A 27,202-nucleotide genomic window follows, 5' to 3' on the forward strand; every position below is an offset into this window, starting at 1 on the left:
CAAAAACACCATAGACAAACTTTTAGTCAACTTTTTATTGGCATATTTTGCTAAAGTTACATTTGGCGATATGGCTCTGTTCTAAATTCCCCATCCTTTACATGAGCTCCATGAAAAGCCAAGACGGGGAACAGCAGCAGCTTCTGGGGACAACCTCCCATTTTTAAACTGGGAGAGCAGCGTAAATCCCCCATTGAGAACAGAGCATGATCAGTGACAACAGAATGACGTTGATTAAGTTAAACACAGTTTAAAGAGGAGCTGGGGAGGAGGTGGGTTGCAAAGCAGTGTGCAGTGGAAGCAGCCGAGCAGGCAGACTGAACTGAAGCTGCGCTTAAGTAAGACGCCGGTTTGAGAGATGCCAATTGAGTGCATAGGAATCGGATTTGGCAGGGTTGAAATTTTGCCAATCAGCTGATAGCGGAGCTTGACAACGTGGCCAGAATGCTTGATTTATGTCTTAATTTCTTCACTTAAACCGTCAAGCTATTATATCAGCAGATAGACCTTTTAGTTACTCTCTGTGACAACAGGTTTACAAACAAAATATCCATAATCTCTTCATGAGTTACTGATAAAAAAAAACATATATTGATTTTAGTTACAAATAATAGTAATCCTTTATTTCTCAAAACGTCACAGATATTAACAACAGGTGCTGAAGCATAAAATGGCTTGGTGTGTCCCATCACATATTTACATTGTATTAACTGCCATGTGATATATGTTGACTGTTGCTTTATTCTTGTGTTCTGCGCAGGGGTTTATATCCTCATTGCGGCCGGGGGTCTGGTGATGTTGGTGGGCTTCTTCGGCTGCTGTGGTGCTGTGAGGGAGTCTCAGTGCCTGCTGGGATTGGTGAGTGGGATAGTGCTTATTCTTCTGTTTTTGCTTTAACAAAACACTATTGCTCAAAGCAAACACTCAGTGAGAAACAGGCAGCAAGCTTACATGAGGATGTCAACTTTTTACAACTTTTATTTTTAACCATTTGTAAAATCTTCATAACATCATAGTGTACTAAATTTGCAATTTTTCAAACAGGATGGAATGTTTTAGATAAATCAACTAATACCACAAAACTTCACATAATTCATCAAATACATTATCTTGCTAATGCTGTTTTAAACATTTCAATTCGACAAAAGAAGAAAAAGAAGAAACAACCAGAATGTTTTATTTGATCAAATATGGAATATAAAGTCGAAGTAACCCAGGTTCTGTGTCTCTCTTGCATGGCAGTTTTTTGCCTGTCTTCTGGTCATCTTTGGAGCAGAAGTTGCAGCTGGAGTGTTTGGGTTCCTCAACAAAGATAAGGTACTGCTAAACTGGAAATTATGATGAGTCCTGTTGATTTAGAGTGAAATGATTTTAGTCTGATCTTTCCGTCACATTGTTATTAATTTGTCATTTAGATCATTGAGGAAATAAAACATTTCTATGAAGACTCAGCAAGAAACAACGACAATAATACAACCATCCAGTCCTACCACGTCATTGTGAGTTTACAATTTTTATGAAAAAATCTCTCTGTTTTTTTAATCAGGAAGAATAAATATTGTGTAAATATAAGTGTAAATTGCCAAATAGAGATAACGTCTTGGGGTCACATATGTAACCCGGCTCCCTGAGAAGGGAACGAGACGCTGCATCAGTCGGTGATGCTATGGGAATGTCTTTAGTGTTTGCACCGTTATCTGAAGCACAAATCATTTTCCGAGGCACTCATATGATGTCGCTCAGAACAGGGCAAAGTGATGCAGCGTCTCATTACCTTCTCAGGGAACCAGGTTACATACCTAACACCAGGACGTTTCTTTTCTAGGGAACTCGATGCTGTGTCATTTGCTGACACTATGGGAACTTTAATACCCACTATGCAATGCTGAAAAAGGCCTGCGCTCAAGCTGTGATAGAAACCACAAGCGGACAAGCATACAGCAACCCAGGGATCTAAGTCAAATATTGAGTTTCCCAGTTGCCAAAGCAGTTACTGAGTAACAATCTGTAAGAGTTTTAGTGTAGCTCAATGTCAGGTGTATGTTAGTTTCATTGTGTTTAATTTGTTTTTTTTCCTATTGTCCTGTTCCGTCATTGTAAATTTTTATGGATGTTAATTGATGTTCACACCTGCTGTAATTCACTTCCCTTGTGTGTTTACACCTTGTGTAAGTTTTCCTTATTTACTTGTCTTGTGTTAACGTTATGTTTAAGCCTATAGTGCTTTGTTTTCCCTGGTGATTATGAAAAGTTAGTTTGATCATCTTCACTCTTGAATGATCTACTGCAGTTCACTGTAGCAGAACACTAGCACTAGACAAGATTTGTAAGACGAAATAACATGATTTACATGCAGTATGCCTGCTCTTGTTGGAGCAAGAAGATTGCTCCCTCGAGGACCACACAATGGACTTTTTAGATCTGCCTCACCCACTCCGGACCACTCACTCTGTGTATTTTTCTAAACAAGCCTCATTGAGTAGTCCAAGGCACGCCTGCCCTTGAATGGCCCTCGTGGGAATTTTACCACTTTCGTAAAGTGGGTGTTGGCTAATAACGAATCCTTCTACCTTAGATTACATAAACCGAAGGAGCTACAGAGAGAGTGGGTCATATAAAATGACCTAGTCCACCTTCCCCTCTGTAAAGCTCTTACACTTAGTCTTATGGTTGCTACTTGCCGCTGGTCTGTGAATATCCCTGAGCTACCATATCCTTGGAAAAGCTTGCTTGATCCCTTGCCAGAGTCTCAAGAAGATGCTGGAGGGGAAACAGATGTAAAGTAGGAGACAATAGTGATACCGTCCACTATGAGCTCTGTCTCCTACCTGGCAGACCTTCTTAGGGAAGCGTATTGGTGTACCTAAACCTCAAACAACAATGTACTGGAGAGGGTGACATATGAGAGCATAGGATGCCAATTTTGATACAGTCCATATTCTGGGGGGACCCAACGCAGGATATCAGACCTGTGAGCCTAAATGTGCGCTGCCTCGATCCCGACTCCTCGGAATTAATGGTAGTACCGAAGAGACTGACATTAAGGGCACCAAGGAGAAAAGTTTTCTCCTTTTGTTCAGCCACAGATTACACAATGTTAACAGACATAGATTGGCCGATTTGCCTGCTTTGTTGCAGAGAGGGCAAGGTCTATGGCCCTGCGGAGTTCCAGGACTGCCTTAGTTTTCAGTTCCTCACCCTGTTCCAGATCCTTGAGAAAGAAGGTCTGGTACGCATGCAACACCACCATGGTGTGCAGGGCGGCACAGACCGACCCACCTTCGCGTAGGCCTTTCCCACCAGCTGCGACACAGCTTGCATGGCAAGACAGGAACCTTCAGTGAACCAGGGGAGAGGTAGCTTCCAAGCGCCTCTTCTACCTGGGGCATCCTGACATATCCGTGCTCGCATAGCTATTGCACTTGAATAATTTGATGGTGAACTAGTTACTACGTGAGACGAATAATGTTTCTCTCACAGAAGGCTCGCATGGGGGACAATGTTGATGAACCGGCAGGAATTGTTCATCTAGCCTGGCATGAGTCATAGCTTCCAAAAATCAATTCTCTCAACTGGATCGGAAGAGACTACAGAGCGGACTTCTGGATCCAAATTGAGAGCCTCAGAGCTAGTGGAGGAAATCAGACAAAGGGAAGAACGCGTTTCAAATACCTCCACAATCTCTTCACACTGCCTTGGCAGACCTGAACCACAAGGCACAGTCGCTTGGCTCCCTCAGCTCCATTGAGAGCTGACCACACATGCTTCTAAACAAAACATACATAGATTGTGTGCATCATCACCTGTAATAAAGTGAGGGCACTGTGATGCACACTTCCTGAATGAATGTTTGCTTGCTTCCATCTTATAATCGTTCGTAGAAACTTTGGAAAGAATTCCCATAACATCAGCATCGAGTTACCTCAAAAGAGAACCAATATTTACTGAATACAATGCTTATTTTTAAAATGTCATACGCTTGTTTAGAGTCATAAGTTGAAATATAAATCACTGCTGTTTTTGTATTATTTATAAAGAATTTGTTAATATTTTGAATTAATATTTCATCTAATATTTATTTTACTGTAATTTTTTAAGCTTTGTTTCAATTATCAGTTTTAAATAGTTTTAGTTTACAATAACAACACTGATATACTAAATATAATTTAATGGTTGTATATTTATCTAACCTTGTCATGAAAGTTTGAATTTGTAACACTTCACATCTGCAGTTGAACTGCTGTGGCTCACCTTCAACGAAGCAAACTTTGTGTCAAGACATTGCATCAAACCAGGTGAGGATTTCTGGTCCTAAATGAATTATTTATGCAATAAGTAGAAGAGTTTGTTTGGTAAATGCCCGTATGTTGAGAATTTAAAATTGTAAACACTTCAGTTAGTGTGACGCCTGTTGAACATGCATTAAAACTGAATTATGTAGAACAGTGGTTCCCAAACTGGGAGTTATAAAAATGGGGGTGTGGCAAGGCTAAGTGTCTGGGATGGGTTAACGCCCAGGGCACTAGACCAGAGGGGTGGCCAGGACAAGCTGCCAGGGAGAGGGTGATGAGGGTTGGGGCAGCCTGTTGACAATCGCCCCCCACTCACACATGCTGCATTGCGAAACCCATACGCAATGAGAAATCAGAGCACGTCAAAATCAGTCCCTGCTGACTGTACACTTCAGCAGATTGTTATGCAAAAGAAACCTCTTCAGGGTGACAAAACCTCTTCAGTGCTACTTGTCTCATAAGTAAATAATTTAACACAAAATATTAATTTGACATTCTATAATTTCAAGAAGTCTCGCAGTACCCACTTGAGCAGTGTGCTATCAGTAGTAGCAGTTGTTGTCGTGTAATAACAGCCCGCTAGATGACTCAATTGAAGAATCAGAATTGAGTATTGTAGGGAGCCACGTAAAAAATATAAATTAATGATGCATGGTTCAACAATAAGCAAGTTTGTGAAAGGACTGCCAGTGCCAGGTAAATGTAAAGCAGACAATAAATCTACTTTAAAAGTCACAACTATCAAACCAACTTGTCAACACCAGACGCAAGCAGTGCGGCACAACAAAAGCAAATAGAACCCATTATAATCAGTGAGGCTGTCTACACTGGGTCCAGTAGTGTTGTAGTCAAGACCACCTAATCCGAGACCAAGTCGAGACCAAGACCAATGTGTGTTGAGACCAAGACAAGACCAAGACTATAAGGGGTTGAGACCAAGACAAGACCAAGGCAGGGCGAGACCAAGTCAAGACCAGCACTCCTTAAATTCATAAAGATTACCGCCTGAGAAATTACTTATTTTTAATCAATAAATATAATTAGAATCTTCTTCTTTTCCTTTCGGCTGTTCCCTTCAGGGGTCGCCACAGCGAATCATCTGCCTCCATCTAGCCCCATCCCCTGCATCCTTTTCTCTCAGACTGACTTCCTTCATGTCCTCCTTCACTACATGCATAAACCTCCTCTTTGGTCTTCCTCTCGACCTCCTGCCTGGCAGCTCTAACCTCAGCATCCTTTTACCAATATATTCACTCTCCCTCCTATGGACATGTCCAAACCATCTCAACCTGGCCTCTCTAACTTTGTCTCCAAACCATCTCACATGTCCCTCTGATGTACTTATTCCTGATCCTACCCATCCTCGTCACTCCCAAAGAGAACCTCAACATCTTCAGCTCTGCTACCTCTAGCTCTTCCTCCTGTCTTTTCCTCAGTGCAACTGTCTCCAAACAATACAACATCGCTGGTCTCACTACTGTCCTGTACACCTTTCCTTTCGTTCTTGCTGGTGCTCTTTTATCACACAACAGACCTGACACTTTTCTCCACCCATTCCAACCTGCCTGCACGCTTCTTCACCTCTTTTCCACACTCCCCATTGCTCTGGACTGTTGACCCTAAGTACTTAAAATCCTGCACCTTCTTTACCTCTTCTCCCTGTAACCTCACTGTTCCACTTGGTTCCCTCTCATTTACACACATGTATTCGTTGTTACTGCGACTAACCTTCATTCCTCTTCTCTCCAGAGCAAACCTTCACCTCTCTAGACTTTCCTCCACCTGCTCCCTGCTCTCACTACAGATCACAATGTCATTCGCAAGCATCATAGTCCATAGTCCAATAAATATAATTAGAATAAGACACTATATAGAGCTGTTACCAATCAAATGAAATTACCAAATTACATTAATGATGTTAATAAATAAATCAGACAATACACTGGCAATTTATTAATATCCCAGCAGTTATGGTCTTGACTGGTCTTGAAACAAAATCCAGAGTCCTCTAAGTCTGAGACCGAAACAAGACCGAGTACAAATGTGGTCGAGACCGAGACAAGACCAAGACCTTCCAAAAATGGTCTTAAGACCGGTCGCAAGACCAAGACCGATCTCGAGTACTACAACACTAGGATCCGGTGCAACACAACAAAATCCCCGACTGTAAACTGATGCCCTTTTCTATTTCTGACATACTCCAGCGCTCTTACACTTGAAAATATTTTTCCTAGAAAAGGGGGGTCCAGCAGAAAAGGTTTGGGAACCACTGGTGTAGAAGGTTGTTGTATTAGGATACATATTATCAATCTGTTTCACTGTCTGCAGACATGTGACGTGGCCATTGAAGAGTTTTTCAACAGCAAGCTCTTCATCGTGGGTTATGTGGGAATTGGAATCGCAGGAGTCATGGTAAATTACAACATGTCAATAAATGTAGTCAATTTAGTCCCTTTTTATTTCCATGTCTGTCTTCAGCCAATATGTATATACATTATTCTGTATTTACATTTATAATAACACTGTTGACCCTTCCCTTACACCTAACCCTACCCATAAACTTACCCACCACACCAGGATCCCTTTCCCGTATCCCACCTCAATATCGGCTAAAGTGTTTTGCAATACAATATGAACACAATAAGTACATTGTACTTAAAATAGTGTCGATTTAAATTTCCTTTTGCAGATAATTGGCATGATCTTCAGTATGGTCCTATGCTGTGCAATCCGGAACAGCAGGGAAGTGATCTAACACAGTCTTCCTCGCCCTGGAATGACCTTTCACCTTTGACACCTAACCTTCACTGGACTTGCATATACAACAATAACATTTCAACCGAGTTCAAGGTGTTCTTCTGCCTTTCTATAAACTCAGGAGCTGAAAGCAAACTCCATGTTCATAATCCTGTACACCTTCCGACTATTATTCCAGCCTAGTTGTTTTAACCCTTTCAAATTGCTGGGTTGTCATTATTTAATGCCTACTGGTGAGGTGCCGAGCTGGGCAAAAACAAGATGCCTTTCTATTATTTCTTAAAATTGTTCATTTCGATTTTGACTTCAGTTTTAGTGCACACTGATGTGTGTTTTCATGCTATTCTTGGCTGTTGCTGTGTGGCTTCACATGTCAGATAAAAATATTGTGTAAGGCGATGCCAGGGGTTCTGTGGCAATCCCACGGCCGGTGGGAACGGTGATAAGACCCACAGATGCCTTTCACTTTATGTTTGTACACAAAGAAAGTAGTCTTCTTTGTCACAGAGAGATTGCGAACGCAAATAAACATTTATGAAGGATCAAAACGACATGCACACAAAACTCTAAACTCACATACTGAGATCTTTAGAGGAATCCTTGTGTCATTGAAGACCATTTCGTTCAGTAAGCCATAAGTCTTGCTTCGGAATTTCTCCATGTCCTTTCCACTTCAGGAAACGCACCCTAACTCATATTTCCAGCTCCGCTTTCTTGCGTTTGAACTCAGGCGATTGGGTTTCTGTTATGCAACAGCTGCAGCCCCCACTGATAATGGTACAGCCTGGTGTTCAATGGAGCCAAATCTACTCATTCTCACGGTGGATCTTACGCTGTGGAGTTGCCTGGTTATTTTATGCATGTAGCTATAAGACTCGAGGCTGATCTTGTGCCTTCTACCGTCCGCTGTGGTTGCTTCCAACCATCTGAAAACGAAACGGATCAGACATGAAAAGCATCTGAATCATTTGTTTGATTCATTCACCAGTCGAGGGCAGTCCAAGCAGTGTCCTTAAGTGTGACGTGCTACATCTAAAACTTTTTTTTAAAATATTATAATATAAAATGCATGAATAAATTACACATGCATTTGGTGACCTCATATCAACTGTGAGATTGACCATGTGAATTCCTTTCTAAAATATCACGCATTCATTTATATATTCAAGTCTTTCTTTTTTTTAGATATGTTTTATTTGTGATTTTGCCAGTTATTTGATAGGACCGTGGAGTTAAGACAGGAAGTAATGAGAGAGGGAAATAGGATCGGGAAAGGACCTCGAGCCAGGGCACGAACTCAGGTCACTCACGGTACATCTGCACCATATGTCGTATTTTGAGGTTTTAATTTGATTTTGTTTCTTGGATTTTCAACAACGTCTCACACTTTTGAACCCTAACATTTTTAATCTATACAGTTGCAAGAAAACGTTTGTGAACCCCTTGCAGAATCTGTGAAAATGTGAATCATTTTAACTAAATAAGAGAGATCATGCAAAATGCATGTTATTGTTTACTTAGATATTGTCCTGAATACGATATTTTACTTTTTTTTTTTTACATATAGTCCACAAGACAAAAATAGCTGAATTTATAAAAATGACCCCGTTCAAAAGTTTATGAACCATTGATTCTCAATACTGTGTCGTTCCCTGGATGCTCCACGGCTGTGTGTGTGTTTTGTGATGGTTGTTCTTGAGTCTCTTGTTTGTCCTGATCCGTTAAACTGCCCAATGTTCTTCAGAAAAATCCTCCAGGTCCTGCACATTCTTCAGTTTTCCAGCATCTTTTGCATATTTGAATCCTCTCCAGCAGGGACTGTATGATTTTAAGATCCATCTTTTCACACTGAGGACGATTGAGGGACTCAAACATGACTATTAAAAAAGATTCAAACATTCACTGAAGCTCCAGAAGGAAACATGACGCATTAAGAGCCGAGGGGTGAAAACTTATTGAATTTGAAGATCAAGGTAAATTGTACTCAATTTGTCTTCCGGGAAACATGTAAGTATCTTCAGTTGCTTCCGAAGGGCAGTACTAAATTAAATAAAATAAGAAACATTTGGACATCTTCATTCTGTTCGAATGTTTTCACCCCCGGCTCTTAATGCGTCATGTTTCCTTCTGGAGCTTCAGTGAATGTTTGAAGCTTTTTTAATAGTTGTGTTTGAGAGTCCCTCAATCATTCTCAGTGTGAAAAGATGGATCTTAAAATCATACAGTCACTGCTGGAGAGGGTTCAAATATGCAAAAGATGCTGGAAAACTGAAGAATGGAGGATTTTTCTGAAGAACATTGGTCAGTTTAACTGCTCAAGACAAACAAGAGACTCAAGTACAACCATCACAAAACACACACAGCCGTGAATCATCCAGGGAACGACACACAGTATTGAGAATCAAGGGTGTGTAAACTTTTGAACGGGTCATTTTTATAATTTTTTTTGTCTTGTGGTCTATATGTAAACACCTTTTATGTAAAATATCTAATTCAAGACGGGACTAAATAAATCATGTTGTATGATCTCTCTTATTTTGTTAAAATTATTCACATTTTCACAGATTCTGCAAGGGGTTCACAAACTTTTTCTTGCAACTGTATGTCCAACTTCATTTTTGTTTTTCAAAAAATTCACGTTTTTGGAATGAACACTGAAGTCTCTCCAAATTGTAGTATGTACCAAATTTTCCACATAACGTTTTTTAAACAGACTTCCATTTCCGTGTACATATCTGTGTGAGAGTTTCATAAGTTCTTACTGTTGTATTGTAGTGATCATGAAGATCTGTGTTGTGCGGTTGATGTGTATAGAGGCAGCTTTGGCCAGTGTACAGTCACTTTTGTTTCATGAATTCTTTTTTGGCATTTGAATATCAAGGTGCCTTTTTTAATTTATCCGAAAAGACAACTTAATATTTGATTGAACATATTTTTTTTCATGAAAGGATTGGAAAAGGGACAAAATCTCTCTTTTGTATTATTATTATTTATAATGGGACAGCCATTGTTTGGTCAGATATATTTCTGCTGGTGCATCACTGCTGAAGTTCCTCAAGTTGAAGTGGCATTAGTGTAGCGATTAGGATACGTCATAGTCGATGCTAACAGACAGTAACACATGAAACAAGTGTTCACATTCAATGTTGATGTAGATCTGTCCTCGTACCCAAAAGCAACCCATTTGTGGTTGTTCGGACTGTAAAATAACTAGTATGGAGCATGTAGCTTTCGAGTAGAGGCTCTGTTGTAAACTATTTTTAGTGTGTTATTCTTACAATTTCTGTAAACGATGTAGACATTTTTTTGTACTGTAAACATAACATTGCAGTTGTTTTTTTTGGGATGTTAGTGTTCATAATTTGTGTTTAATTTATTTTCTGGAGAACAAGTTCAAAATAGCATTCGAGTTTCTCAGGAACGTTGCAGCACGAGAACAAATAAACTTGTTTGAACTTTCTGAGTCTTGTGTTTTTCAGATTTTCATATCACCAGCGACATGTCACAAACCATGTGATCAGGGCCATCCCTTAAATTCAGATTTTTATGGCAATAGGATATACATGACATGACATCATTACTGGTTGTCTTTTTAACTGATTGCAATGAAAGGCACTGGATGTGTAATATTAGTAGCACAATCTTGAATTCATGTTGTATCACATGACATGGGCTTGAGTCTTATATAGTGTGTGTGTGCAGGGTTGGGAGTAACACAATACATGTAACTTAGTTACAACATTTGAGTAACTATTTCATTACAGTGGTAATCATATTACAGTTACATCCGAAAAGTGTTTTAGATTACTAAAGGGATTACTTTGATTTTTAATGCAATTTATTTCATTTAAACATTAATGTAAACTGTAACAGGCAATTCATGTAAACAGTAATTGGTGATTCTCTGACTCATTTCTGCTCGTAAGTTCATACCCCTTGCAGAATATGCAAAGTTTTAATAATTTTAACAAAATAAGAGGAATCTGGGATCATAAAAATTGCATGTTACTTTTATTTAGTACTGTCCTGAATCAGCTATTTCACAAAATAGATGTTTACATCTACTCCTAAAGACAAAATGACTCAATTTATACAAATTGCCACGTTTCATGTTAAGTTAATTTGTGTAGGTATTTTTTATATCTAGCAATTGCGAGTTATAATGTCCAATTATGAGGGGGGGAAATACTGATGTTTTTTCTCAAAATTGCGACTATCATAAGCGACCTTTTATCTCACAATTCTGACTTTATAACTCGCAATTGTGAGTTTAAAGGGATAGTTCACCCAAAAATGATAATTATCCCATAATTTACTCACCCTCAAGTCATCCTAGGTGTATATGACATTCTTCGACGAATAAAATCGGAGTTATATTAAAAATGTCCAAGCTTTATAATGACAGTGACTTGTTGCTTCGTTTTTGAAGTCCATAAAAGTGCGTCTATCCATCATATAACTGCTCCACACGGCTCCGGGGGGTTGGTTAATAAAGGCCTTCTGAAGCAAAGTGATGTTTTGTGTGTAACGTATGGTCCACTCACTGGAGGCAAGCTTGATGAACCCAAGGTGTTTGATTTTAAATCAAAGGTGAGCAAACCACGAACACGTACAAAACAAACGATGACCTTGACTTGAAAGAGAACTCACCAACAGTGGTTACAGGTAACAATACTCGACAAGGGAATACACAGAGACTAATGACTAAACAAGACACACCTGTGAACGATCAAGACAATGAACCAATGACAGAACTAAACTAAGAGCCCACATGACTAAAACTACCAAAAGGTGTGTTGGACATCGGCTGCGGCCGGATGGAACCGATCGGCGAGAGTAGCCGTGTGCAGGCGGGGAGGAGCTGCAAACGGAGACGTGAAGTCGGACACTTTCTGCTTCCCGTAGTGACACTCTCGCTGCGTACTTTATCACGGCTGAAGTGAAATAAATGCAATATTTGTCAAATACACAGACGTTTCAGAGACATTTTCATTCAATACTGCATGCACTGCTTAATACAGCGTGTGTTTGTACAAGAGTAAAGGTCAACATATAAGCCTACACTATCAGTGAAGTGGGGTCTAGGTTTTTATCAGTTTTATTTTGATAAACATGACAATATAACATCACAAGAGACTAGGGAAGCACATGACATGATCAAATGAGGGCACAGCGGAATCACATGACAAACCAGGAAAACAAGATAAGAACATGAAACAGAACCAACACACTAGACATTACATTGTGTAAGAAAAATATCCATATTAAATACTTTATAGACTAACTATCTTCCGGCGGTTAGTGGTACACAAGTCGACTTGCGCTAAAAGCGCAACCCCTGACACGATGTACAGGAGCATCGCAAGCTTTGACGCTTCTTGTGGATTGTGCTGGGCAACAAACTCAAGCCCCTCTTCTCTTCCTCCGCCATTTCTCTTTAAAAATTCTCGTTTTAGACTCTAATTTGTGACCGGTGTTTTGTTTTGCTCTATCCTCTGAGCTTCTGCGTTCGTCAATACGCATGCGTCAAGGGTTCAAAAGTCTGGGGATACTCTTTCCCCTTAAATCAATGCGTACTGCTGGAAGCTAGTTATTTTATACTTTATACATTTTTAAATATGGATATTTTTCTTACACAAACTCATCGCTTCACTTCAGAAGGCCTTTATTGAGCAGTACAGGAGCAGTTTTATGATGGATAGATGCACTTTTATGGACGTCAAAAACGATCCAAGTCACTGCCATTATAAAGCTTTGATTATCCAGGACATTTTGCATATAACTCGTCTGAAAGAAGAATGTCATATACACCTAGGATGATTTGAGGGTGAGTAAATCATGGGCTAATTTTAGTTTTTGGGTGAACTAACCCTTTAAGAACAGGGGGTGAAAACTTTTGAATAGGATGATGTGTGCATTTTTCATATTTTGTTTAAAGATCATATTTTTTCCGCCCCCAAGACAAAATGAGTACAATTTACCCTGTCCATTCAATTTAATTAGATCTTAATGCATCGTGTTGCCTTCTTGAGCGTAAGTATTAAGATTGCTTTTTTGGCTTCAATAAAAATTGTGGAAAACTGATGTTGTTTAAAATAATATGCAGAGGAAATCCAAGTCCTATGTTTTGTGTTTTATGCCTTATTATTAGTATTCTAAAGTATTTAGATTAAGTTACAAAACTTGTGTAATCTAACGAAATGCATTACAAATTACTTTTTAAAGCATGTATTTTGTAATCTGTAGTGAAATACATTTGTGTGTATGTGTGTGTGTGTGTGTGTGTGTGTGTGTGTGTGTGTGCGTGCGTGCGTGCGTGCGTGAATACCCCTGCGGTGTGAATTTGGCACCAGTTTGCAGTCATAAGGTGAAAAGTAATGCTTCTACTACCCCATTCCTTCTAAATATACTGTATACGCACACACACACACATTATTTAGGCCTAACAAGTAGAATGCAAATGTCTCATTAAATCTTAATTTCTGACAAAAAACATTTTTTAAATACATGCTTTTGATATGAAACTTTATGTATGAACATATAAATAGAAAATTATAGACAGATTTCACATTTTAAAATAATAAAAAAATGCTTAAACCTCCTATGAAAGCTCAGAAATATATTATTTTTTTATTATTATTTTGTGTTACTATTTATATTTCTTGCCACATGAGCGCCAGAGTGAAACAGAAATGTTTTTATATCAATAAATCATAAATCTTATAGAGTTATGAAAAAAAATGTGCCTTTAAATACAGAAGTTAGAAAATAAAACCAATTTATAGTAAATTACACTATTAACTACAGTTGATCACGTACACCACATACATACAGTCAATACTTTGTCTTGTCTTTCTGACATGAATTGTACGTCAGCTGGAAGTGAATGCTTTGCAGGAATCTCCTGGGCAGAATCACACAGGCTAAAGTTTCAGCGACAGTGCTCAGTGCGCACTTTTCACCAACACAGATGTGTTCTTAGTTAACACTCGCCAAGCACTTTACATGTCTGTATATTAGTGTTTTCTTTACACTACTGCGACACGTATTATTTGAATCTTTAACTTGTAATTTTCACTGAAGCACACACATATAATGCATGTACAAAACGTTTCTTCTTTTTTTGTGCTAAAAATAAATACAACTGTTATATTTTAATACTGCTAAGACTTAAGGATACAGTTTGTTTACAGGCTTGAGTACAACTACTGCAACAAATACTTAATGAATTGCATTTGTACTTTATTTTTGATTTTTTACAAAAGGTCGCCTGTTCTGAGTTAGTTTTTTTAGTTGTCTTTCACATCTTTTGACTATGGAATCTTTTTTCCGCCACAGAATAAAACATTTTAAAAGATAATTGTGACTTTTTATCTCACAATTGTGAGTTTACATCTCAGAATTGTGAGATATAAACGTGCAATTACGAGATATAAAGTCAGAATTGCGAGTTATAAAGTCAGAATTGCGAGTTATAAAGTCAGAATTGCAAGTTATAAAACAGAATTAAATCAAGCATTTTGCGTTAGTTCAGGCAGGTCGAGCTCCGCTATCAGCTGATTGGAAAAATTCCAACCCCGCCCATATCAGCTGATCCGATTCCTATGCACTCAATTGGCGTCTCTCAAACAGGGCGTCTTACTTAAGCGCAGCTTCAGTTCAGTCTGCCTGCTTGGCTGCTTCCACTGCACACTGCTTTGCAACCCGCCTCCTCCCCAGCTCCTCCTTAAACTGTGTTTAAAGGGATAGTTCACCCAAAAATGAAAATTTGACATTTATCTGCTTATCCCCAGGCCATCCAAGGTGTAGGTGTCTTTGTTTCTTCAGTAGAACACAAATGGAGATTTTTAACTTCAACCGTTGCTGTGTGTCAGTCATATAATGGATGTCAATGGTGACTAAATCTATTAGGGTAAAAAAAACATGCACAGACAACTTCAAATTAATCCATGCGGCTCGTGACGATCTGGCGTAGTTTACGCAAACGCCAGAAGAGCTCTCGCGCTCGTATACGTCACTCATTGTTTACTGTATACGAGCGCGAGAGCACTTCTGGCGTTTGCGTAAACTACGCCAGATCGTCACGAGCCGCATGGATTAATTGGATTAAGGATTAAGTTGTCTGTGCATGTTTTTTTTACCCTAATAGATTTAGTCACCATTGACATCCATTATATGAGTGACACACAGCAACGGTTGAAGTTAAAAATCTCCATTTGTGTTCTACTGAAGAAACAAAGACACCTACACCTTGGATGGCCTGGGGATAAGCAGATAAATGTCAAATTTTCATTTTTGGGTGAACTATCCCTTTAACTTAATCAATGTCATTCTGTTGTCACTGATCATGCTCTGTTCTCAATGGGGGATTTACGCTGCTCTCCCAGTTTAAAAATGGGAGGTTGTCCCCAGAAGCTGCTGCTGTTACCCGTCTTGGCTTTTCATGAAGCTCATGTGAAGGACGGGGAATTTAGAACAGAGCCATATCGCCAAATGTAACTTGTGCAAAATATGCCAATAAAAAGTTGACTAAAAGTTTGTCTATGGTGTTTTTGACTTAAGTGGTCCTGACTGAACTTTAATTAAAGTAAGACATTTTTTGCGCAATTGCGAGTTTATCTCACAATTCTGACATATTTTCTTGTGTGTTATAACGTCAGAGAAAAAAAGTCAGAATTGAGAGATAAAAAGTCGCTATTACCGTTTTTTTACTATTCTGTGGTGGAACCAAGCTTCCATATTTAATACCATCTTACTTATAAAGCAGATCAATCATTCTGAAAAATATTTAAATTATTTCAAAATTGAAAAATATCACATATAACTACTGTTAGTAGCAAATAGATTAGCCAAACAAACTTCATTCACATTTAAAAACAACTGAAAACGTTCAAGAACTTTTTTCAAAATGTATTTGCACATGCTAACCCCAAAATTAGTAACATTGTGGAATTAACAAGAATAAAACACACATTGATTTTAGTTTTCAAGGTCTTCTGTTTAGTACATTTCAACGTGTCAATCCCACACAAATCCCAATTTCTGAACAACTGCTTGGAATGGTTCAAGGTGTGTAGAGACCTGTTTAAAGCTCCAAGCATGACAATTTAACAAGGTTAGGTTGAACAGAATGTCTTTTAATTCTGTTAATGTAAAACCCTTATCTCACTTTAGCAGGAATCAAACATCCTGTCTCTTTAGAGTCATGTATATTGTATAACAATGTCCTCATAGAAATGTCTCCATGCTAATGTCCACATTAATCAGCAGCGCCTCCATAATATTGTGCATATTCAAAACATCACAAGGAAGGTCGGACAGGACTGTGAATGGAGGACATACAGTACGAATAGAAAAAAGATATTACAAGATTTTCTGGCTCATGATCACGGCTGTACGCTTTCAAATCAAGCCTCACTGAGGATAAATCTGACTGCCTCTGACCATACATTTCCAAAATAAAAAGAAACATAATCATGTGTAATGATATAGCTTCCCGAATAAGCCAGTTGAATATGCTAAAGGTAGCATGTAAAGACATGAACTTAAACTCTAAGCCATTATCAGTCTTCCCCAAAAAACATTTGTTTCAATACACTCTTGGCAACACATAATAATTGGAGTCCTATAACTTGGATCATATAGACACATATAACCTTCCAGATTACTAAAGTATTTTTACCATGAGATTTTACCATCTCATATAAATTATTACTGTCATTCGACCAGGTTGGTTTGTTCTCAAATATTTAGTCGCATCATAGCTGCGTTGGTCTTTAACGTTTAATTCAGGTGGTTTCAGAGTATGTAGATGTTTAGACAGAGTAAAGGTTGAATGGGGTTTGTCCTAAGAGGAACTCTCCAACACCTATGAAGTAAACCACTTGAGCAATCCCAAAGAGGGGAGCAATGACTAGCGCCCTGCAGCCGGCACCCTTCAGAAAAGCAGTTGGCCCTTCTTTACGCATTATCTTTCTGTAGGGAGAAAGAACGAAATCATCGTTAATACAACAGAAGAGGAACCCTACATATTCTCTATCCCAGAATGTCCATTGTCCAAGTTACTGGATACTATACCTGATGCAGTCTACCACGCCGTTGTAGGTGTCTTCATTGGCACTTTTATTGAGTGACTGCAGCCGGGTTTTCACCACTGGATAGAGATGGATCAACCTTAGTATTTGCACATCTACTCAAAGACATGTCGTTCAGCCAATCTTGAACACTCACCATCACAAGGACTGACTGCCACGGCCGCTGTACATCCAGCCACACAGCCCGAGATAAAGGACCAGAAAAACGGCACATCACCGTCCTCAGATGTCTTGCCCAGCTGGTTGATGTGGGCAAACAGTGGAAAGTAAATCACAGAGAAGGGGATATCCCTGTAAGAAGACCCAAGGTCTGTTTTAGAGAGATAACTTGTCGGACGTTCCTCAGTTCAGTGTCTTTTGTCCAACATATCTACCAACCAATTACAGCCCTAACCCCGAACAACCCTTAAAATTGGAGAGGAAAGATAAGCTACTAAGGAAGTTGTTGAAGGCTCTAAGGCTATGTTCAGACTGCAGGCAAATCTTTTTTTTCTCAAATCAGATCTTTTCAAGCAGACTGGCCGCATCATTAATTGCAAGTGATCAAATGAGATTTGTATGTCCAGACAAAACCAACCTATCTGCAACGAGGCTTTCAAAACAGTCACTGGTTTTGATATTATCATTGTGTGTTGCATTAACCCTTAAATGCATACCTCGGGTCTTTAGTGACCCGGGACATCATTCACTACCCTCTTCCTCATTCATTTTTTAAAGTTAGGCATCAACCTTCTTAGTATTCCTCAATCAATTCATTATAAAAAAAAAAGTAAAAAAATTATATAGGGTCACTAACGACCCGAGATGTGTAACAGTGTAAGTATATTTTTTTCTGCACAACAATAATTGAAGTGCAGTTCACCTTTATTCCTCAAGATGGCAATGCCTGACGCACAATGATGAAGTGACGTTTCACTCATAGTTACCGCAGGCAGAAAACAAAAGAATAGAAGAATCATCAGCAAAACTTGAAATGTCTCAGAGATTTACTGCACAGTGAGAACTGAACGCAGTCAAATATTACTGTCACTGATGGTGGATCTGCTGAAGATGCTGTCAGACTTTTAAAAACACATCTGGATATGCAAAAAAATCAGATTTTCAGAGCCTCCCTCTGCCATAACCTGAATTTATAATCCAATTGTTTGATGGCAATGTTGTTCCAGGAAAAACAAGTATGTTGATCCAGTGGCAAGTCCAACTTGACTAGGGGTGTCCAACTGCTTTTGGAGGGCCAGTTTAGCTCCAACCCTAATTAAACACACCTGAACCAGCTAATTAAGGCCTTCAGGATCACTAGTGCTGCATCCCAATTCACATACTATCCGTACTAAATAGTATTCAAAAAAGAATTAGTATGTCCCAAATCGTAGTATGTTGAAAAAAGTATTCCAAAGATTTCCGGATGGTCTACTATTTACGGTCATAATTCCAAGTGCAGATCGATGCGCACTCTAACGGCTGATATTGCCCACAACCCATTGCGAGATGGACGAGGATTCGATTAGAACTACAAACGCGGATAAAAAGTGTTAAAAAACTACAAACATGAAGGTTACGCAAGCCTGACGATTAAGTAGAGAGGATTAGATAAAGGGGTTTGAGTGAGCAATTATCAGTATTTAACCTGACGAAAAGATATTTCTTCAATGTTAGCCTCATTATATTTCACCTGCAGCAGCATTGTGAACTTTTGTAATGATATGTTTGGCCATTAACTTTGCAAACACATGAGAGGAGTCTCTGCATTAAACACCCACGAATGGCAACGTGCAACTACGCTTCTCTCCGATACGGTAGGAAATTAAATTGAATGTGGAGGATTTGAACTGTGACGATGATTGACAGGGCAGTTTAAACGGTGACGGGATGCACGTAACTAAGCAACAGAGTCCGTTAAAGATGACAAAGTATGTCCCAAAGCTTGCATACTCTTCTGCTACACACTCAAAAGTATGTACTTTTTCGTCACAAAAAGAGTACATACTTTTAGGACGTAGTATAAGTAGGCGAATTGGGACGCAGTATTGAAACTTCCAGGCAAATGTGTTAAGCCCAAGGTATACTTTGGCAGTCAACGGTCTGCACACGGTCCGTGTGGCATAATTTGTCATCAAGGAGTCTGTGGACGTCCGCGCACCCTGTCCGTGTGCAACCCCAATTTTTGAGTGATTTGAAAGCAAAGTCCACTTATATAGCAACTGTGTGCTAGATGAAGTGGGACGGTTTGTGAAAGTGGCCCTCTAGGAGCAGGAGTGGACACCTCTGTGTTATACCAATATTTGATTGTGGTATTTAAACTAGTGGTACTGTGATACCTCTTATTTGGGCCTGTGGTACTTAGATTTGTGAATATTCTTGCCCCAACCACATTTCAAGGAAGTGGAATGGATTGCCTTAACATTTACATTACTGTATGGAGTCTTACCTCATGAGGGTTGCACCTAGTCCTTTGTAAAGTCCCTGGATGCCCTTTGTGCGAAGCAGTTCCTGGGTAATCTGTATTGCCGACACTTTCCTGGTTGAAGACATAGAACCCACACTGTACGAGCAGTTCAGGACTGGACTGGCTGTTCCCAGTTTCACAGTGTGGAGCATGGGTAACTTTCTCTGCTGAGCCACTGAATGTGAACAACAAAATATCAAATATCTTCCTTCCCAATATTCTCTGATTTGGTGACTGAACATAAAAAACGTTAAGGGCATAGAAAATTGTAGATTCATCCTGATAGAAGGTGAACCGGGGTCAGTATTTATGCCTCACCAAGTCGTCCTGCATCTTGAAGCTGGATCTTGAGCATTTCCATGGGGGTTGTTACAATAACCTGACACATCCCTGCCCCGCAACCAGCCAGCATTTCCTGAAACACGTTCAGCTTGAGTCTGAAACACAGGTGTGTATTATTCACCCTCTTTTCATGTAACTATTCTTGAGTACTGTACAATTTCTTGATAGAAGTGGAGGGAACGTACTCTCCCCTACTGAGTCGCTGACGGAAGAAATCATTGGCGGCCAGTTTGATGGCCTTTTCAGGGGTCACCAGTGTCAGGTTGACTGCTGCACCTGTAAGAAGAAAACTTATCAGTCAATCTGTGAAAAATATTTACCACTACAAAGATGTTTGCGGGTTATAATTCTCAATACCAGCAGGAAATGACTGAGGTGCCCTTGAGCAAGACACCTAACCCCCAAATGCTCCCCGGGCACCACAGCAAAAATGGTGTATGTCCGGGTATGTCTGTCCATGGTTTGCAGTGTGTGTGTTCCCTACTTACTACTCCTAATGTGTGAGTACTAACTTGGATGAGTTAAATGCAGAAGACAAATACTGGAGTATGGGTTACCATCATTGCCGGACTTACCACTGGGCTTAACTGGGCTGCAGCCCCCTCCATTACCGTTATATGCGATTGCCAGTGAAAATGTATTAGCCGCATTTCTACTGTTGGCTCAGTACTAGCAAGGGCTATAAAAGCTGCCTCCGAGCAACACAGCAGTGTTTTGTTCCTCAAAGAATCAGTGTATTTGAACGATTCAGATGAGTAAATTATTTAATCACGCTACCCATTCATAAATGCAGTCGTTTGTTTAGCATTTCTTTTAAAGAATTGGTTGAATAAAAGATTAAACTCACTCATTAAGACGGACACTTGCCGCCACCTACTGGCGGTTTTAGTTTCATAGTTAAAAAGTAAAAAAAATAGATTTATTTCAATCATTATTCAATATTTCTACATTAAAATGTCATATTAATTAATCATTTAACACATTCATTTATTGGTGGTAATAATAGCCATACACAGTGTTGCTGTAACTTGTATTTTGATTTATTAAATGTAAGAATCTGACATATATCAAGGAAACATACACCGATCAGGCAAAACATTATGACCAAACATTCCTAATATTGTGTTGGTCCCCCCTTTGCTTCCAAAACAGCCCTGACCCGTCGAGGCATGGACTCCACTAGACCCCTGAAGGTGTGCTGTGGTGTTAGCAGCAAATGTTAGCAGCAAATCTTTTAAGTCCTGTAAGCTGCGAGATCAGGCCTCCATGGATCGGGCTTGTTCGTTCAGCACATCCCACAGATGTGCAATTGGATATGCAACAAACTGTGTATTCTGACACCTTTCTATCAGAACCAGCATTAACTTCCTGAGCAATTTGAGCTACAGTAGCTCGTCTGTTTGATTTTTGCGAGCCTTCGCTCCTCGCGTGCATCAATGAGCCTTGGCCCTGTCGCCGGTTCTCCACTGTTCCTTCCTTGGAGCACTTTTGATAGACTCTGACCACTGCAGACCGGGAACACCCCACAAGAGCTGCAGTTTTGGAGATGCTCTGACCCAGTCGTCTAAACTCAAATCCTTACGCTTGCCCATTTTTCCTGCTTCTAACACATCAACTTTGCGGACAAAGTGTTCACTTGCTGCCTAATATATCCCACCCACTAACAGGGACCGTGATGAAGAGATAATCAGTGTTGTTCACTTCACCGTGAATAATGTTATGCCTGATGGGTGTATATGACAATACATTTAAAAATACCGTTCATCTCTGGCTTTATTGCTCAGTGTTATTTCAGGGTTTTAATCATTATAATCATATTATTATAAAGAATATTTAATATTACTGCTAAACTCTGACTAGACTAGGCATGACATATTAAAACATGGCTAGCATTTTAATTATTCTAGGAACCTCAAAGCATATTTTTGTGTATTTTGTGCTACTCCAAAATGATGTTAGTTGAGGTCACATTTGCATGTATATAAATGCATGCCCAGACCAACACCCATTTCAGTCAAATCGTTTGGAGCCAGTGCCTCAGACAGGTTTACATAAATGGTATAAATTGCTGACATGCAAAATATGTTGCTTTATGATTAGTCGTCATGGGCTTTAGATTTGAGGAAAAATTTTACGTCAAGTGATTTGTGCTCAATTTAAAACCACTTACCTCTGTACATTCCAAAGTATCCCTCAGACCGAACAGTCTTTATCAGACAGTCCATCCTAATCACAATAATAAGAATATGTTATTCTTGTCTACTGAGCTTTATCACCATTCTGAATCTATACAGAGTGAAGCCTGAATAAACCGCACCCCTTTCACTCATTGTCTTCTGAGAAAGAAAAACGAGTTTTCAGGCTTCCATGACAGATAATTATCTCACTTTTTCCTGGGAACTCTCTTTCAAGGAAACGACTTTCTTGTTTAAGGTTGAGTGAACATGCAACAAGTGTTTAGTGTAGTTTAAAGTGGATTGGAAAAGACACAATTTAAATAAACGAAATGTTACAAATGTGGAATGCAAACATACATATTTTTGTAGACCCGTTGGCTTCCTCTTTGGTTCTGGAGTCTTGTCTTGGCAAGATCTATGGGAAACACACAGGTAACACCCACCAGTCCTGCAACTCCACCATTGATGAGCTTGGCAGGGAGGCTTGCAAGCAACAGATAAGAGCAAATGATTTAATCAATACCCCCCAAAAAAATCACAGTCATTCTATTCCTAATGCTTTCAGACGGTGCTGACCCATTCTTCCATTTCACATGTATACAAAATCAAGGCACTGCGTTGAGGGTAAAGAAGAAATGACAAAAGAAGCAAGGCAATGTCAGGCTGATACATATTTAAATGCCAGACTTCCCTGTTAAAATACTACAGTCCTCGTGTGTGTAAGAGTTCAAATCAACAGGTTCAGACTAATTACAATAATACTACAACGCCAAAAGGGTGTATACAGTATACACAAACTATAGTTGTTCTGTTTCCATACCTGATTGGTTGTTGAGCCATGGTGAGAGGTTCGTGGTTTGGTCTGGGGACTGAGGTAGACAGAGGAGCAGTCAGTGTGCAAAGCAGCGGAGAGGGGTTATATACAGCAACCCCTCCCAGGAGCGGCCAATCAGAGGAGCAGGATCTTCTTACAGTATAAGCATGCAAACAGACACTTACACTAGTGCACACACACACTTGCATACATATTTAAGGATTTTAGGTGAGTACATTTGAGTGCATTAGTACATTTTAGAGTAAATCTTTGAACAAAGCAAAAACACTTTTTTTATTTTATTAATAAAATAAAAAAGAAGAATGTTGGAGTTCTTCCAGAACATGCTCTTACATGTCCAGAATTTGATACCTTAATGACTCAAATATTTCCTTGTTACCTGAAGAAAAATCGTGTTGATACAGTGTTTTATATACTTCCACCTTTATTGTGCTGAAATGATTGTTAATATACAGCAGGTTTTTCAATTCATTTTATGTCAAATTGATTTACATCAAATTCATCACATGATTGTGATTGCAGATTTGCAGATATTCAAAATAAAGTTGAAAATAAAGTGTACGTTTTACTAGAAAATACTACTTCATTTGATTCAGTGCGTTACATGCCATTTCTTTGTATTTTTTGTGAAAGTTACTTGCAATTTCTGAGGGGAAATTGTTACTGCACAAAGTGTGCTTAATTGTACTGAATGTGTAGTTTTAGTGTACTTTAAATCTTAAAAGTATACTTTATTTTTTTTTTTAAATGTACTTGCAAATAGTATACTATAATTTAAATTAAAGGCCACCATCTCTTAAATGCATACCTTGGGTCTTTAGTGACCCGGGACATCACTACTCTCCTCATTTATTTTTTAAAGTTAGACATCAACCTTCTTAGTATTCCTCAATCAATTCATTATAAACAACATAACAAGAAGAAAATCATACAATTATAAAAGAATGTCTGTTTTCCCATTCATTTTTTGTAAAAAGATTTTATAGGGTCATTAATGACCCGAGGTGTGTAACAGTGTAAGTATATATTTTTTTTCTACAGCAATAATTGAATCTCTGATGACTGAATAAGTGCACTTCACCTTTATTCCTCAAGGTGGCAATGTCTGACACACACAATGATGAAGTGACGTTTCACTCATAGTTACCGCAGGCAGAAAACAAAAGAATAGGAAGAATCATCAGCAAAACTTGAAATGGCTCAGAGATTTACTGCAGAGCAAGAACTGAACGCAGTGAAATAATACTGTGTAGTCACTCACACAAGGCACGGTTGCCTTGTACCACGCCCGAGCGTGATTTGCCCCACTCTCCCGCTGGCCTGCACTTAACGTACTGGGCCGGAGCACGTATCAGAAGATTATTAAGGAGGCAGCTGACTTTGATGGAGGAATTTGCAGCTACAAACTACAATCCCTGTTCGTCACTAAGGTGAGAATGAGACCTGTTATAAACCTAAATATACTTGAATTATTTGAAAAGTGCATCCAACTAGTAATAGTTTGGTGTTTGCTGTCTTAATGATGACAGTAGCGCACATCTGTTCCGTGCTCCGGCAATGTTAGCGATCACATGCGTAGCCTACCGCGCCTGAGCCTAACCGAGCTCTGGTCCACCTCTTCCATGGTACGGAGCACTCACACTAGTAAACCAAACCAGACTTCGGGGGTCAAACGCGCCCGGGCACGGTTCAGATCGCCTAGTGTGAGTACACCCTTAGTGTCACTGTCACTTGATGGTGTATCTGGTGAAGAAGCTGTCAGCGATCAAAATATTGATGTTGAAGATTTAGAAAATTATAGTTTTGAGAATATGTTTGAGATGGCGAGCCAGCTCCAGCTCATCAATCTGCTCCAGAGTCAGTTTTAGCCCATGAAGCGGATCCAGAGTCCGCTCCAACCCATGAGTCTGCTGCAGAGTCCACTCCAGCCTGCTCCCGCCCATGAGTTTGCTCCAGAGTCCACTCCAGCCCATGAACCCGCTCCAGAGTCTGTTCTAGCCCATGAACCGGCTCCAGAGTCCACTCCAGAGCCCGCTCCAACCCATGAGTCTGCTCCAGAGTCTGCTCCAGCCATGAATCCGCTCCCTGTTTGAGTCCCTTCCAGAGTCTGCTCCAGTCATGAATCCGCTCCCTGTTTGAGTCCCTTCTAGCCCATGAAGCGTATCCAGAGTCCGTTATAGCCCATGAAGCGGGTCCAGAGTCTGCTCCGACCCATGAGTCTGCTGCAGAGTCCGCTGCAGCCCTTGAATCCGCTCCAGAGTCCGTTCTAGCCCATGAAGCGGATCCAGAGTCCGCTCCAACCCATGAGTCTGCTGCAGAGTCCGCTGCAGCCCATGAACCCGCTCCAGAGTCTGCTCAAGCCTATGAGCCTGCTCCAGAGCCCACTCCAGCCCATGAACCTGCTCCAGAGCCCGCTCCCGCCCATGAGTTTGCTCCAGAGCCCACTCCAGCCCATGAACCTGCTCCAGAGCCCGCTCCCGCCCATGAGTTTGCTCCAGAGTCCACTCCAGCCCATGAACCCGCTCCAGAGCCCGCTCCCACCCATGAGTTTGCTCCAGAGTCCACTCCAGCCCATGAACCCGCTCCAGAGCCCGCTCCCACCCATGAGTATGCTCCAGAGTCCACTCAAGCCCATGAACCCGCTCCAGAGCCCGCTCCCACCCATGAGTTTGCTCCAGAGTCCACTCAAGCCCATGAACCTGCTCCAGAGTCCGTTCTAGCCCATAAACCGGCTCCAGAGTCCACTCCAGAGCCCGCTCCAACCCATGAGTCTGCTCCAGAGTCTGCTCCAGCCTATGAGCCTGCTCCAGCCCATGAAGCCGCTCCAGAGTCTGCTCCAGCCCATGAACCCGCTCCAGAGTCTGCTTCAGCCCATTAGCCTGCTCCAGAGTCCGCTTCAGCCCATGAACCTGCTCCAGAGTCTGCTCCAGTCTATGAGTTTGCTCTAGAGTCCGCTTCAGCCCATGAGCCCTGTCCATAGCCCGCTCCAGCCCATGAGTCTGCTCCAGAGCCTGCTCTAGAGTCCACTCCAGCCCATGAGTCCACTCCAGAGGCTACCTGAACTACTGGCATCTCCCTGCCTTCCTGTACTACAGGTACCATCCTGGAGACTATCTAGCTGTCCTCGTCATCCTGGTCACCTGCCTATCACCTGCCACGACCCCAGGACGCAAGGTTGTGCCTTCTAGGAAAGGGAAATTATATCAGGGTTATGTTTTGTTTTGTCTTTGTTTTTATTGTGTTCAGTTTCTGTTTTGGCTGTTTTCCTTTGACCCAGTTTACCATACGTTTCATTGATTCATCCTATTCACCTGTCCCTCGTTCATTAACTCGTTAGGCCCTTTGCCTGGTGAATTTAAGCCCTCAGTTTCTGTTAGTTGTTTGTCCTGGATTGTTTTACATCTATGTTTAAGTGGTTGTTCTATTCCGTGTCTCCTAGTTTATGAAACCCTGCTCCGGAGTAGCGATAGCACTGCTTTTGTGGTCTTAACCCCGCATTGCGGTGGCAAACCTGTACAGTGTGAAATAAAGCAGTGCGAACGTTATGACTCGATGCTTAGCAACTGACAACCAATAGTGTGACTCATATTCACATGCTTTGGTCAGCCACGGAAACACAGCGTGCTGTATAAACAGTGGCTTCAGCATGCAAGGAGAAAAAAAAAAAGTCAAATGGCGACAGAAAACACGACAATTGGAGTGAAGAAGATACGGTTTCATTATTACCTTTATAGTCTGAAAAGTACAGTCAGCAAATTCACCAATATATAATATGAGGATGCACAATGCTAGAGCCCTTACGTAAGCATATTGCATGCGTCCAATCGGTGACACCGACACCACAAATATGCAAATAAGGATGTTAACCCAGGGTTTAGGAATGTGCAGTGTGAAACAGCAGCGCACGAATGCCCATGAGTAGTTAACTGTTGCCTTTTTTGAATTTACAATTAAATGACATTCTGAATATCTCCTTCATCGTGCACTTTTATATATCATCCACCTACCATGACATAAATGTATCAATAAATAATATAAAAATAAATTCTCAATAGAAGGTTACTAATATTGGCTGGCCATCGAAAGATTGTAGATTGAAATCTGTAAAGGGCTTTCGAAGAATCAAAAATCATTGTGCTCACGATCAACCAATTTCAAGACCCTGGACCTCACGTAACTTAATTATAGGTGCACCTGTAATAAATAATCCATAAATCGCTGTAGATTAAAGCTGTCACAGACTAACAGGATGATGAACA

At 40.3% G+C, this 27,202-nt stretch overlaps 2 protein-coding genes across 5 annotated transcripts in view; one reads left to right on the forward strand and one right to left on the reverse strand.

Moving 5' to 3' along the window:
• Window positions 1-10,511, forward strand: part of tspan2b (tetraspanin 2b) — a 33,685-nt gene extending 23,174 nt beyond the window's left edge. Inside the window, exons 3-9 of one of the 4 annotated variants that reach the window (XR_013815407.1) lie at window positions 761-858; window positions 1,243-1,317; window positions 1,416-1,499; window positions 4,233-4,295; window positions 6,621-6,704; window positions 6,982-8,466; window positions 9,614-10,511. Coding sequence is in view for 1 of the 4 variants with exons in the window: in XM_079801804.1 (XP_079657930.1) it covers window positions 761-858; window positions 1,243-1,317; window positions 1,416-1,499; window positions 4,233-4,295; window positions 6,621-6,704; window positions 6,982-7,047 (470 nt within the window). In the remaining 3 variants the exon portion in view is untranslated. Of the gene's footprint in view, window positions 1-760; window positions 859-1,242; window positions 1,318-1,415; window positions 1,500-4,232; window positions 4,296-6,620; window positions 6,705-6,981; window positions 9,092-9,613 lie in introns of those variants that run through there. The other 3 variants (XR_013815408.1, XR_013815409.1, XM_079801804.1) reach the window with 3 other exon arrangements.
• A 5,430-nt stretch (window positions 10,512-15,941) lies between these two features.
• Window positions 15,942-22,999, reverse strand: slc25a55b (solute carrier family 25 member 55b). The gene is made up of 9 exons (XM_079802499.1): window positions 22,929-22,999; window positions 22,466-22,591; window positions 22,102-22,157; window positions 20,117-20,207; window positions 19,908-20,026; window positions 19,572-19,764; window positions 17,280-17,434; window positions 17,127-17,202; window positions 15,942-17,024 (listed from the first exon to the last, which is right to left on the reverse strand). The coding sequence occupies exons 1-9, from the start codon at window positions 22,946-22,948 to the stop codon at window positions 16,865-16,867; spliced, it is 996 nt and encodes a 331-aa protein (XP_079658625.1). The 5' UTR covers window positions 22,949-22,999; the 3' UTR covers window positions 15,942-16,864.
• Between the last annotated feature and the right edge of the window lie 4,203 nt (window positions 23,000-27,202).

This window comes from Gobio gobio (genome assembly GCF_949357685.1).
Source record: "Gobio gobio genome assembly, chromosome: 21".
Lineage (NCBI taxonomy): Eukaryota > Metazoa > Chordata > Actinopteri > Cypriniformes > Gobionidae > Gobio > Gobio gobio.

What these genes read in the sequence shown, in the direction of transcription:
- slc25a55b (XM_079802499.1), bottom strand. Translation starts at nt 22,948, where the DNA reads ATGGCTCAACAACCAATCAG. An exon ending in CTAGGTGCAACCCTCATGAG is followed by an intron (nt 17,435 to 19,571) that starts GTAAGACTCCAT and finishes GTCTTCTTACAG; the next exon opens with GGATATCCCCTTCTCTGTGA. An exon ending in GGCGTGGTAGACTGCATCAG is followed by an intron (nt 17,025 to 17,126) that starts GTATAGTATCCA and finishes TTCTCCCTACAG; the next exon opens with AAAGATAATGCGTAAAGAAG.